This window comes from Panthera leo, chromosome A1, assembly GCF_018350215.1.
Source record: "Panthera leo isolate Ple1 chromosome A1, P.leo_Ple1_pat1.1, whole genome shotgun sequence".
In the NCBI taxonomy this organism is placed as follows: domain Eukaryota; kingdom Metazoa; phylum Chordata; class Mammalia; order Carnivora; family Felidae; genus Panthera; species Panthera leo.
This window is the reverse complement of record NC_056679.1, coordinates 106,439,103-106,452,578: the sequence shown is the minus strand read 5'-3', so window position 1 is coordinate 106,452,578 and position 13,476 is coordinate 106,439,103. Positions and strand designations below refer to the sequence as shown.

The 13,476-nt window shown below is 35.6% G+C and overlaps 1 protein-coding gene across 3 annotated transcripts in view; it reads right to left on the bottom strand.

Annotated features, from left to right (window-relative positions):
• Nucleotides 1-437: 437 nt before the first annotated feature.
• SLC27A6 (solute carrier family 27 member 6) overlaps nucleotides 438-13,476 on the bottom strand; it is a 75,577-nt gene continuing 62,538 nt past the window's right edge. For all 3 annotated transcript variants that reach the window (XM_042934342.1, XM_042934337.1, XM_042934346.1), the window contains 5 exons: nucleotides 11,192-11,282; nucleotides 7,698-7,896; nucleotides 6,042-6,139; nucleotides 4,743-4,873; nucleotides 438-982 (listed from right to left, as the gene is read on the bottom strand). In XM_042934342.1, the coding sequence (XP_042790276.1) occupies nucleotides 806-982; nucleotides 4,743-4,873; nucleotides 6,042-6,139; nucleotides 7,698-7,896; nucleotides 11,192-11,282 (696 nt within the window). In that variant the 3' untranslated portion in view covers nucleotides 438-805. The remainder of the gene's footprint in view (nucleotides 983-4,742; nucleotides 4,874-6,041; nucleotides 6,140-7,697; nucleotides 7,897-11,191; nucleotides 11,283-13,476) is intronic.

Below are 13,476 nucleotides of genomic sequence, written 5' to 3'. Positions count from 1 at the left end.
ACTGAAAGAAGTGCAAGGGTGCTTATTACCCTGTCCTTGCAATAGTGTTCTCACTTAACAACTCACAAGTCTGCTCACACGCAAAGCCTTTTCCTGCCTCCGATCTTGGGGTTCATACCTGCATTCTTGTTCTAGTCCATTCTTTCTCTGTAGCTCTGTTGGATTTTATAATGAATTTGATCCCATTTATGTATCTTTCAAAAGTTCCTAAATGTTTCGAGCTTACCAGTTTTCTTGTTTTGCTATCTCACACTTCTATGTTTCTCCTATCATCTGAATGTGAATTCAAGATAAGGGCGATAGACAGAAGTGCATATATTTTGGCCAGTCAGCTTCCTCTACTGGAAGTTTATAATTAAAAACATCAGAAAAAAAAAAAAACACCTCAAAACACATATTAATGAAGATGATTTTATTGAGTTTTAGGACAGGGCAGATAAAAATCAAATAATGGAGTAAAAATAAACCTATTTTTCAAAACTAGAAACTAAATATTTAAAAGTACATTTTTACTAAGTGTCTAAATTGTTACCCACTTATGTATCATTTAGAATCTTCACAACTAAAGCAAATATTAGTTATGCACTAAACCCCAAAATAGGTAAAACAAATAATCAACTAGAGTTTGTTTTGAATTAAAATAAATTAGAGTTCCTACTAAAAGAAAAGCTGTTGCGTATTAAAGAAAATACAGCATATGTTGATTAATGTCCATTCCCTTCCTCCTTTAATGTTAAAGAATCACACTCTCCTCTCCTCTCACCTGTCCTAAGAAAACATATGAAAATCCAATACGTAAAAAATCTTAAAGTTTGACCTCCCCTAACATGATCTGATCATAAAGTTCTTTGGTCAAGGGAACATAAGACTTTTTCAAGTTATCCATGAAATAAAGTGGGTCAGAAATTTTCAGTGGACTAAACCCTTCTTCCACCAAGTGAAACTTCTGTAGTTTGAATGTCCCTGTTGTTTCCATCTTCTCCTGTAAAATAATTGCCAGAATTAGTGGAATCATTTAATATTGTCTAAAATATATAAACAAAATATTCAATAATGAGACTATAACGTTTAATTATAACACTTTCATAACCATTGACCATCTCTCTATTTACTACTAATAATTCAACATTAGAAATTTTAAAATGCCCTCTAAAACACTGAAATCTTTAGCTCAATTTACCGCTGAGCTTTATTCAATCTGTAGGAATTACGGAAATTGTCGGGTCACCTGGGTGGATCAGTCGGTTGAGTGTCCGAATTTGGCTCAGGTCATGATTCGTGGCTCGTGAGTTCAAGCCCCACAGTGGCTCACTGCTGTCAGTCTGTCAGCAAAGCCCACTTCAGATCCTCTGTCCCCCTTTCTCTGCCCCCCTCACTTGCAGTCTCCCCAAAATAAATAAATATTAAAAAAAAGAATTATGAAAATTGTCAAAAACTAATTATGCTTGATTATAAACCCTCTAAAACACACAGGCTTATCACTTTAATTCACTGTCAGTACATTATGTACAGAGAAAGCTATTAGACACCAAGAAGATACAAGTTATAAAAGAGAACATTCTATTTCATAAGGCAGAATTTGATAAAAACCAGAAGGGGTAAAGGATGATCTAATACTTGGGTTGCCAAACTCTGCACTAAGGTGCTTTGCAGTATCCCTGGTGAACTTCCAGAGTGTCCAAGGGATATTTTAAATTTTCTAGGTAAACCCTGTGACGTCTCAGTCACCACTTGCAAACTACTAGCTCAAGGTAGTTCACAGTTCCTATAGTAGTTTGTGATACATTCTTTCCAATGATGTTATGTCTTTATGAAACAGGGTTTTCAGTGGTTGGCATGATAAAAGGGAAGTACAGCCGAAAATCAATGTGGGACAAAGAATTAGGCTGGTTCTGTTCAGTCTGATCTAATCCCAGGGTTTGAGGAGTGTATAATGCCCAATTTACATCTCTTTGGTACATCTGGTTATTAAAAAAAAAAAAAGCATTTTTTCTTTCACGTTGTATGCATTACTTTTTCAAACAGCAACTAATTTGTTAGACTTATGAATTTGTTTTGACCCAAATACTGAATAAATCAAAGTTTAGGTATTTGCTTGACTGCAGAATGCCAGGAAATATTTACTGAGACACTATAGATGCCATGAATCTAGAAAATTTCAGAAGCTCTGCTTTAAGGGATTTAAAGGAGATAAAATGGGGGCAGCTGGGTCGTTCAGTCAGTTAAGTATCTGACTTTGGCTCAGGTCACAATCTCACAGTTCGTGAGTTCGGGTCCTGAGTCGGGCTCTGTGCTGACAGCTCAGAGCCTGAAGCCTGCTTCAGATTCTGTGTCTCCCTCTCTCTCTGCCCCTCCCTCAATCCAGCTCTGTCTCTCTGTCTCTCTCTCTCTCTCTCTCTCTCAAAAATAAACATTAAAAAAACACAACAAAAAAAGGAGATAAAATGTAACCCTTTGTGGTTGTTTCAGGCATGGAGAAGGAGCTTGTTTTAAATCAGATGACCATGTAGAGGTCCTTATAAAGGTTCTAGGAGTAATATGGCCATTTTTATTCAACCTTTTGAACTAATTCAAGAGTCAAGTTCTCTGTCAGTCTCCTTCCCTGATCTCATCCTCACTGTCCCCACCCTTTCCCAATACTGTCATCACAGAATTAGATCTATGTAGAAACACATACTCTTTTTCTCATTTTTAGAAAATTAGAAGCTCACTGTACTTACACTATTGATGTTCAACCTTAAAAGAAAAAAAGTTTTATAATGTGCCAGGTATATTTCCCCAGATTAGGTAATTTTTCATTGGGTAATGAAAAATTATTAGGCAATGGTTTAATAAGATCTCATCTAATTATATTATTTTAATTAACATTACTCTTATTCTAACTTATAAAGAATATCAAAAGTTTTTATTGCTATAAATAATACTTTGAAGAACATCTTTATATATAACATTTTTTCATCTTTGATTATTTCCTAAGGATATATTTCAGGAAATGACATTATTGAGTCAAAACATGTAAATTCTAAGAGTCTGATTATATATTTACCAAATTGTTTTCTAGATAGATTATAACACCTTGTGTTTCTACAAGCAGAATAAAAGGACCATTTAATTTCATTGTACCCATGCTGAGCAATACCATATAAAAATTTTTTTTGTAAATTTATTGGCCAAAAAAGTCATTTTTTAGTTTGTGCTAAACAGACTTCGATAAGATTTTATTTTGATAATATAGTTGCTTTATTCATTTTGTCAGAGGTGACCTATGCTTTTTGCTCTGCTTATATCACATCATTTATAAGAATTCATTTGTTAAATAAATATTTCGACTGCCAACTATCACGCATTGTAATAAATACTGTAATAAATACAAATACTGTAATAAATACAAACACTGTAATAAATATAATAGTCACGGCTCTAGTTCTTTGAGGTGTTTAATGACACTAGAATATTTTCTAAGTTTGTCCAAGACTGATTTAGACTTCTAGAGTAGTTCAAAGCTAAAATATTTCTTCTGCTTCATGAAAGTGAATTGTAAGGTGCCCTAGGGGAAAAATGTTTAAGATATCATTTAATCTATCAACTGTGTACTCCATTACACAATACACTATTTCTAGGGTGGTATGGGGAGGGCCAAGAGGAAGCAGGATATGGTTATAAAAGGGAAAGAGTTCTTGTGGTACCAGGAATGCTCATATCTTGACGGCAGTCAATGATGAATGAAGCAACATGGGTGATAAAAGTGTATAGGCCTTAAAACACACACACACACACACACACACACACACACACACACACACACGCACGCACACATGCACGTGTGAATATAAGTAAAGCAGGAGATTTAAAAAGATGGATAGATTGTATCACTGTCTATGTCCAGGTTATAACAGTTTTGAAAAAATGTCACCACTGGAGGAAATCAAGTAATGAGTACACACAGGATCTTTCTGTATTATTTCTCACAACAGCATGTAAGAATGTTATACATTGTAGATCAGTCTACAATGATCTCACTAAAAATTCCAGTTGAGAATGTGTTATTTCTGCTTTACATCCACTTACCTTTAGTATTTCAGAGCATTTTAATGAAAATAATCTGAGGCAGTGTATACAAACAGAAAAATAGAAAATTACGTAAATATGTATTTATGACAGTTAAGATGATGTGTCCCACTGGACAGTAATGACAGGCCACAAAGATGCTCAACAAATGCTTTAAAGATGAATATGAGGCCATCAATTGCTCCCCTCGGAATGTAACAGTGATATGACAAATGTATCCAGAAAAGCTCTATGTGATTGGATGTTAAGAGGTGATAAGTGTTAGCTTTGGGTTCACAATACTAAATACATGAATGGCTGAATAAATGAGCAAGCAAACTGATACAGTAGCTAAGTAAATTTTCTTTTTACTGTTTTTTATTCTAATAACCTAACAAGAGAATGCCAGCTCTCAAAACAAATACATTCAGAAATCCCTAAAGGTATAAAGTCCCAGAGGGAGGGCAGACAGAAGGAGGTAAAAATTAAAAGCAGAATTGCTTAAAGCCATTTGCTTTTAGGCTCTGCACAGTGTTCTTGAGATTTTCTAATAGAAATAAAGTGCTCACAATATCTAAAAGATAAAATATTATTTTGTAAGTAGACCATCTCCTGGATTCCCGGTCTTGTAGTTCAGTTGAGTCTTTACCCAAGTACAATTACCTGAATTCTTAAAGGTGAAGCAGTAAGATTACCTGAATTCTTAAAAATCTTGGGCAGGCATAAGCTGGTAGAAAAGATACAACTTGTTCATAAACTTTCTCCAAGTCTAATGACTTATTTGGTTTTAAAGTAATAGAAGCCATTCCTGCTTTTCCTTCATAATCTGAAAAAAAAGTTGGAAATAGCATTAATTTTACAGGTACTAGGTGATTTTTAAAACGGTCCTGTTAATTATATACTAATTGTTGCAAATAGAGACATTAATCGTGTCACAGCAATAACAATGCAACAGTAGCATAAATGAGTGGGTCCTTCCTTGAGCATATGATTTGCTCCCCAGAAATAAGTTATAAACAGGGAACGGTAGACTCTATTCTTAATCATCCACACCACGAAAATGAAATAGATGGGGTGGAAAACACCATAAATAACCGCTAGTTTGCATCCTACAACCATTAATGTAAAATATTAAGAGGAGACATTTATTTACTGGTGAATATATTCCAGAAATATATCCATGTTAAGAGTCAATGCAAAAAAAAAAAAAAAAAAAAAAAGACAACATTGTTTTCAAATTTAAAAACTAGACTGCCATTTCCATAACTAATTCCACAGATCACTTACTGCTGATCATGCCACCTATGGATTTTTCCAGGGAATCAGAATCTCCTATAGGCTTTCCTCCAGCACCCAATGTCTGTTAGAGTAAATATCTCCTCCTCTGCCCCCCATTTAATACTCCCACCTCATGTGTCCTGGGCACCTACAAACATTAGTTGGAAAACATTGTTGTTTATCAAAACAGCACAGAAGAGCAAAGGGGCATAGCTATCCTCTAATTCCAAGTTGGTAACTTTTCTTTGCCATTTTCGCCATCATGAGAAATCCTCTTCTGCATACTTTCAAAGATAAATGAGGCCAAACAGACTTTAAAATTATTTTTGAAGAAGACTCAACTTAGCTACAAGTCAGTGTCATAAAACATTTAAACTAGAACATGTCCACGTTTAGTAGCATGTATAAACTCTAGTCATAAAGAGAACAATAATAAACTATGGAAGAGCTGTAACTATTTTCGAGCAGTGAGTCACTGACCAGAGTTTCCAAGCTTTACCTAAAAATACACACATACATTAAAATTAAGTTGGTACCTGATGGGACCATGAAATTTGTTAGCCAGGTCTAGAGTCGCTTGCCAAGACAAGACGAAGCTACTTATTTTAATTGATAAAAAAAAATGAAATGTGGCATTAGTAAGATCATTGCAGAAGTGAAGAAATGTGGCACATTCTATTCGGAGAATTCCTCCCAAACCTGAATTATATTCATACCTGGCACCACCACCCCATACACGTTTGTTTCCTGTATGAAATCCAACATTCCAATAACATCAGCAACCTCTGTGGTTGCAACATTTTCTCCTTTCCACCTAAATGAAAGAAAGAAGTTCTGATTAATACACCTATATTTGAAGAAGTAGGTACCCAGTTTTAGTTTTAGTGCCTTGTACGTGGCTCCGTGCCAGTACCTAGTAACTGAACACAATGGCAGATTTCAGAACGAATGGGAGGCATTTGTAAGGGAGCACACTGTTGACAAGTCAACAAAACCAGAATCAGTGTTTTAGTGAAAATAACTTTATCTGTGTTTCATTGGTATAAACTGGTTACGGAAAAGTGTTTTTTGGTAATATGTCATAAAAGGAAAAGAATGATAAATCCCTCTTTATTTATGAGATGTATTAACGGTTCAGTACAAAACATTCCCTGTCTCCAATGACAGAGATAGAAAAAAATGAAAGGAAAGCTATAGTGGTCTCTCCAGTACCGACCCCCTTCAACTTCTAGGGATTAACCCCTTTGGTTCCCTGAATGCCAATGAATATTCTATTTCAATTAAAATAATTGTACGTATGGTGAGCACATAACATGGTACTAGAAGGTGAGGAAGTAAGAAGTATGACTCATTTATTCATTCAAACATGTTTTTGAATGTCTCCTGTATGTTCTTCACTGTTCTATAGTCATAGACCATGACTAATAATTTCATAAGCCCAAAATAATCTTAAGGAATTAAGAAAGAAATGTAAAAAAGATAAATTTGGCTCTTTCACTGTTTTTATCATTAGGTCAAGAATTAGACCATATTTGACCAGATTGGTTTCTGTTTCAACCCTGCCATTTAAACACCCAGAGTGGATGAGGTCAAATATAATAAAAATAAGTTCAGAGGAGATACACACACACACACACACACACATATATATATAATATTTTATATATATTATATAAACATATATATTTTTATATATCTTATATATTTATATATTTATATTTATATTTTTAATTTATATTTATTTATTTTAAATATATAAATAAATTTTATAAATATATAAATTTATTTATTTATAAATATAAATATATTTTTATTTATTTATATATTAAATATTTATATATTATATATTTTTATATATTATATTTTATACATATATGAATGTCTAAATATGTCAAAATGTCTAATGTTTATTTATTTTTGAGAGAAACAGAGATAGAAAGTGAGTGGGTTAGGGGCAGAAAGAGAGGAAGACACAGAATCTGCAGCAGGCTCCAGGCTCCGAGCTGTCAGCACAGAGCCGGACTGACAGCTCGCAAAGCTGTGAGATCATGAAGTGAGCGGAAGTCGGACACTCAACCGACTGAGCCACCCAGGCGCCCGTCTATTTTATATTCTAACGAAAGGAGCTCACTGATTTTGACCACACTGATTCATTAAAGTAATGATAAAAATTGACATCAAGATTTAACTTACGTTTCAATCTAACAACAGATGGTCCATGAATTTTTAAATGAGGAGACATTATTGAGATAAAAAGCGCTCTGTCTGCCCTGAAGGTAAAGACCAGGGCGTCTAGAATGTTTCCTTAGAGCCTTGCTTAGAGCACGGTTCACAGTCACAGAACCAGCAGTACAACCGATGTTATTTCATACCTGAAAGTGTCTCCAATACGGTCCCAAAAATAAAGGAAATTCTCCTGATCTTGGACCATTAAATCTCCTGTGTTAAAGTAAACATCTCCCTTCTTAAAAACATCACAAAGCAGTTTCTTTTCTGTGTGCTTCTTATTCCCAGCATAACCAAAAAAGGGATTATTCTCAGTCACTCGAGAAATGAGAAGTCCAGGTTCTCCTGGGAGAGAAAAGCATTTTTCAGTGATTGGATTAAAACGATTATTACACATATCATGCACGTACTTAAATGGTATCTGACCAACACAACCAGGGTTGCCGATCTTCCTCTGAACTTATTTTTATTATGTTTGACCTCAGGCACTCTGGGTGTCTGCATCCAGCATATCCTTTCACAGACTGCCACAGACACAAATTACTTTGGAAAAACTAACAAAAAAGGAAAGCGAATGTCAACAAAACCATATTAAATTTATTTTACATCCTGCATGGATGACCGAAGGCTACTTTTCTTTTATGTTAACTAGATTTTAACACTAAGAATAATGACAACCCTATAAATAACCACAATTATAATGTTAATAAGATTATGACTGTAGCGATGTTTATTGAGCATTTACTATGTAGCAAGCCCCATGAGCCCCTTGCAAACGCTAGCTTGTTTATTCTTCACAGAAATCCTTTGAAATTGATCATTAAAATTCCTATTTCACAGGGAAGAAATGGCCCAGAAGGGTGAAGTAAATTACCAAAGACCAACAGATGGACAGGAATGGACCCAGAACTCAAATGTAAGTCTAGGATTCTGTAGCAAGGTTTCTGTTCACTACTATCTCTGGTCTAGAAGTTATTAGAAGTTTAAGAAAATGTTTTATTCTTATGGGATGTTGTCTGGAAATCCTCAATGGGCAAGAGACAAGGCATAAAAGTTATTAGTATTACTTAGAAACATTATCTGAAAAAAATATTCGATCAGATTTACTCAAATTGATCAGGATTTTGCCCAGCAAGCTGCGCGGTAAAAAACTACTTCTATGAGAATGATAGAAGACAAAGGGAAGCAGCAATCACTGCCTGAAAAAAATTTTTTTTAAATGTCTATTTAGTTTTTCAGAGAAAGAGCAGGGAAGGGGCAGAGAGAGGGAGACAGGATCCAAAGCGGGCTCTGTGCCGAGAGCAGAGAGCCCGATGCAGGGCTCAAACTCATGAACCGTGAGATCATGAGTTGAGATGTGAGAGCATGACCTGAGACATGAGATCATGACCTGAGCCGAAGTCAGACGCTTAACAGACTGAGACACCTAGCTAGGCACTCCTGTCCCAGAACATTCTAAGGCCATTGTTGACTTCCTGTGAAGAGAGGCAACATCCACATGATTGATTAGATGGGGTTAATTCCAGCACATTGTAGAGTGATTTATATCATTTTAACATTCTCTGTTAAACTCTCATTGCTTCCACTCATTCTGGACATCCTGGCTTCCAAAGATATACACCAGTGGCAAAGCCATGCCTGCTCTACTACAGAAAAGGCTCCTGGTTGTCACTGTCATCACTGACACCTCCATCATCATCATCGTCATCATCATCATGGCCATTGCTACACTTTCTGAGCATTTTCTGGGTACCAGTCGTTATTCTGAGCACTTTATTTTATGTATCCCATTTGAGTCTCATCACAAACCTATAACACAAGCCCTCATATTATCTCCATTTTAGAGGTGAAGAAACCGAGAAAGAGAAAGTAATTTGCCCAGTGTCACATATTTGCCAAATGTTGGAGATGGTTTTTTTTAACCAGGTTCATCTGACTTCTAAGCCTGTCTTCCATCACATATTCCTTCAGTCTACATATCCTCTATTTCAGAAATTTCCAAGCTTCTCTTATTTCCCTTAGAATTTATGTTCTTCTTTTTTCTTCAAGACACAGGCTTATAGTTTCTTCCCTGACAATTAATTATTACAAATGCTTAAAAAGATCATAGTGTTTCTTCTATCTGTTCTAGGCAAATGTATGCAAGGCAAAATACCATTAATAGAAAAAAACACTGAGTAATTCATAATGAGAATTGCAAAACACTAAAGCAGATGTTTGGGGACAATCTGCTTTTTAAAAAACCCTGAGTTTACATAAGCAGTTCTGGGATTCAAGTTCCAATGTCAGATATGATTGTAATTGTAATAAGTAAAATACACCAGGAGTGCTTGGCTGGCTTGGTCGGTAGAGCGTGTGACTCATAATCTTGAGGTTGTGAGTTTGAGTCCCATGTTGGGTATAGAGATTACTTAAACAAAATTGTAAAATAAATAAATAAAATAAAACAAAACACACTAGTTAAGTGTGTGTATATTTTAGAAATGGATTTTTTTCTTGGACACAGCTTATAGAGTTGAATTAGGGAAAGATATTTTATAAATGCCCTTAGGCTTGAAATTCAGAGGAGAAGGAAATTTGTGTTTTAATAGATAATGCTTATATTCTTCCCAAGCTTTCAGCTACCAGAACAAACCAACCGACCAGGCTTGCAACCTTTATCTCCACATTTGAAGTAACAATTTAAATGAAATCATCTCTGAAATGTAGTCCAAGCATATTGTGAGGCGGCAAAAAGTAATTTTGGCCTGATTTATTCAGACTGAATGTCTAAACAATTCCAAATGCACATATCTACATTTAAATTCCTAGACTGATTATATGCAGCAGCAAGTTAATTGGGGCACTTGCTTTTATTAACATGTCTAACCAAAAATCATCATAAAGTCCTCCTTGGGGCAGGAGGGAAGTGAGAGGGAGAAGTGGGGAGGTAGCAAGCCACATGCCAGGCTCTCAGTAGGGTTCTACATCTATCATCTCATGTAATTATGAACAATAACCTCATAAATAAATATTGTCACCTCTACTCTACATATGAAGAAAATAATCTCAGCCTGAGTGGCCTGCCCAGAGTTGGACAGTTTCTAAGTGTGAGAGCCCACATTTAAATCGAAGTCTGCCTGACTTTCCATTATACCTAGAATGATAACTAGGGCATTGTTTTTCATATTATATCTTAGTCATATGGGACATTAGTGCCACTATTACAGCTAGACGTGGTGGACTGAGCAAAATATAAGCCCAGGAGTGCCTGCATGGCTCAGTTGGTTAAGCATCCAACTCTTGATTTCAGCCTAGGTCATGATCTCACAGTAGTAAGACTGAGCCCTTCGTCAGGCTCCACTCTCTCTCCTTCTCTCTCTGCCACTCCTCTGCTTGCTCTCTCTCTTTCTCTCAAAATAAACATTTTTTAAAAAAGGAAATATGAGCGCAAGAGTAATGTGTTCTACATATCAATATCTTACTGAGTGACCTATCTGGGATCCCTAACATCTAATAATTAAACTCTTCTCCCTGCACTGAAATTCCAAACAAGTCTCATCACATATTAGTAAAAGCCATTCATTCTAAATTCAGTAGTAATTAAACAGAAATTCAGAAACATTGCCTGAGGGGACGTGGTCAAACACAAGAATCTTACCTTTTTTCACAGGAGTACACCAGCCCTGTTCATTTCTAATGGGTTCATCTTTCTGAAGATCATACTTTATCAAGTCAAAAGTGAATAAAAGCTGCCAAAACAAAATTAAACACACAATAAAGACAAAAACAACAACAAAATATTCATTTGTGCAGTGACATCTACCGGTTATGGACTTTTTGTTCTGTCAGTTGAAATAAAGAATGAGAATGTAGATTTATTACTATAAGTCAACTTTACTGACAAAAAATTAACTATGTATTTGAAACTCAAAACTGAAGGCAATAGTAAATAGCACTTGTATACTGGTATTTGCTTCAATTTCATTTTATGTTGCACATTATCTTAGGAAAATTTAATTTTATTCTTTATTCCTCAATTACATATTCTACTAATTCCAGGTAAGAGGAACACTTCTTGCCTTCTCCTTCAGAAATCATTCAGAAACAGCCTTTGAAATAAAAGTTTTAATAGAACTAAAATGTCAACTATGTGAATGCAAGGATTTTGTTGTCTACTTTAAATTTACAATCCCTTGAAAAGGGAGGGATCAGATGCCTAAAAAATACTTATTTGACATGGACTTTGAACTTTTTCCCTAGGCCTTTCACCTTAATGTCCCTAAACTAACTCAGTACCTCTGTGCACTCATGTGCTATGAGATGGTAAATTGGTAGAACACATTCATCAGATTGGGAAGCAAGCTAATTGGACATCTCTCCTTGTCCCCAAATATTTCCAGCTACCCTGCTCTTGTAATGTCCATGTTACCATGCCATGCTGATTCACAATCCACTAACGTGTGACCCTGGGAGAAAACTGCAGAGTGGTTCAATCCAACTCATTTATTTTATATATAAGAAAATTGAGGTTTTCCTGATCCATTAAACAAACAATCTTATTAAGGAGAACTAGAAAATGGTAAGCTAAGATGGAGATAATAAAAGGAGGTAAGAAAAAATAATAAGGAAGGACACAGAGAAGACAGAGACCAAGAGGAGGAGAAACAAAATGAACAAATATAGAACAAGTAAGTGGAAAAGATTAATAAAATTAGTGAGGTAAATGTATTATTTACAAAAAAATTTTTTTAATGTTTATTTACTTTTCAGAGAGAGAGAATATGCACACACAAGCAGGGGAGGGACAGAGAGAGACACACACAGAAGCCGAAGCAGGCTCCAGCTCTGAGCTGTCAGCACAGAGGCTGACACGGGGCTCAAACTCATAAACCACGAGATCATGACCAGAGCCGAAATTGAACGCTTAACGGACTGAGGCACCCAATCACCCCAAGATAAATGTATTATTTATCATTGAAGACTAGACACAAACATTTGTTTTTGTTTTTGTTTTTTAAGTTTATTTATTTATTTTGAGAGAGTGAGAAATAAAGCACATGAGCTGGGGAAAGGCAGAGAGAGAGGGAGAGAGAGAGAATCCCAAGCAGGCTCTGTGCTGCCAGCATAGAACCTGATGTAGGGCTCGAACTCATGACACCATGAGATCATGACCTAAGCCAAAGTCAGGAGCCGGAAGCTTAACTGACTGAGCCACCCAGGCACCCCTATTTTTAATGTCAGTAAAATCTACATGTAATTAGAATCACATATCATTACTTGTGATGAATATAACTGACACCAACTCATGTTGATTGAGTGCCTCCTGCATGTCAGACACTGCTACAAGCTTAAGAATAGCATTTAATTTAATGGGATAATTTAATTAATATTATCCCATTTTAAGATGTGGGTCAATGAGAGAGGAGGCAAAACAAAATATATTGTAATTCTAGACATAAAGATTCTTCATTAAAAGGCAAGCTTGCATCTTGTTGGTCTTCGTCTGTAATTGGGATAACAGCTTTCTGGCCACTTGCCTAATGACTGGTAAAAGGAGAGATTCCAGAAGTTCCGGAACTGCATTTATCATTTTGGTCAAACAGGAACAGCGCCCTTGTTCATTACCAATCTCCTTTAACATGTTTTATAGTTTGAAAACTTTGCTCAGGAGCTGACGATATCAGCATTAGTGTTGTTTCTTTCAGATTAATTGGTCAACCGCATTCATGGATGCGATTCGTTTTACACCAAACCACTGTGCCTGTTGTCACATATAGGGGACTTGCAGGTCACAAATTGGGTAATTTTATCATACGAATGAAATTTAAATATATTGCAGCATCGTGAGATGGTCTGGGTCTGAGTATTAAGTTTCAGCTAGAGGGATTTTTATTTTTTTCTTGCCTTTGAGATTCCACACGATTACAAAAATGGCTGTGTTAT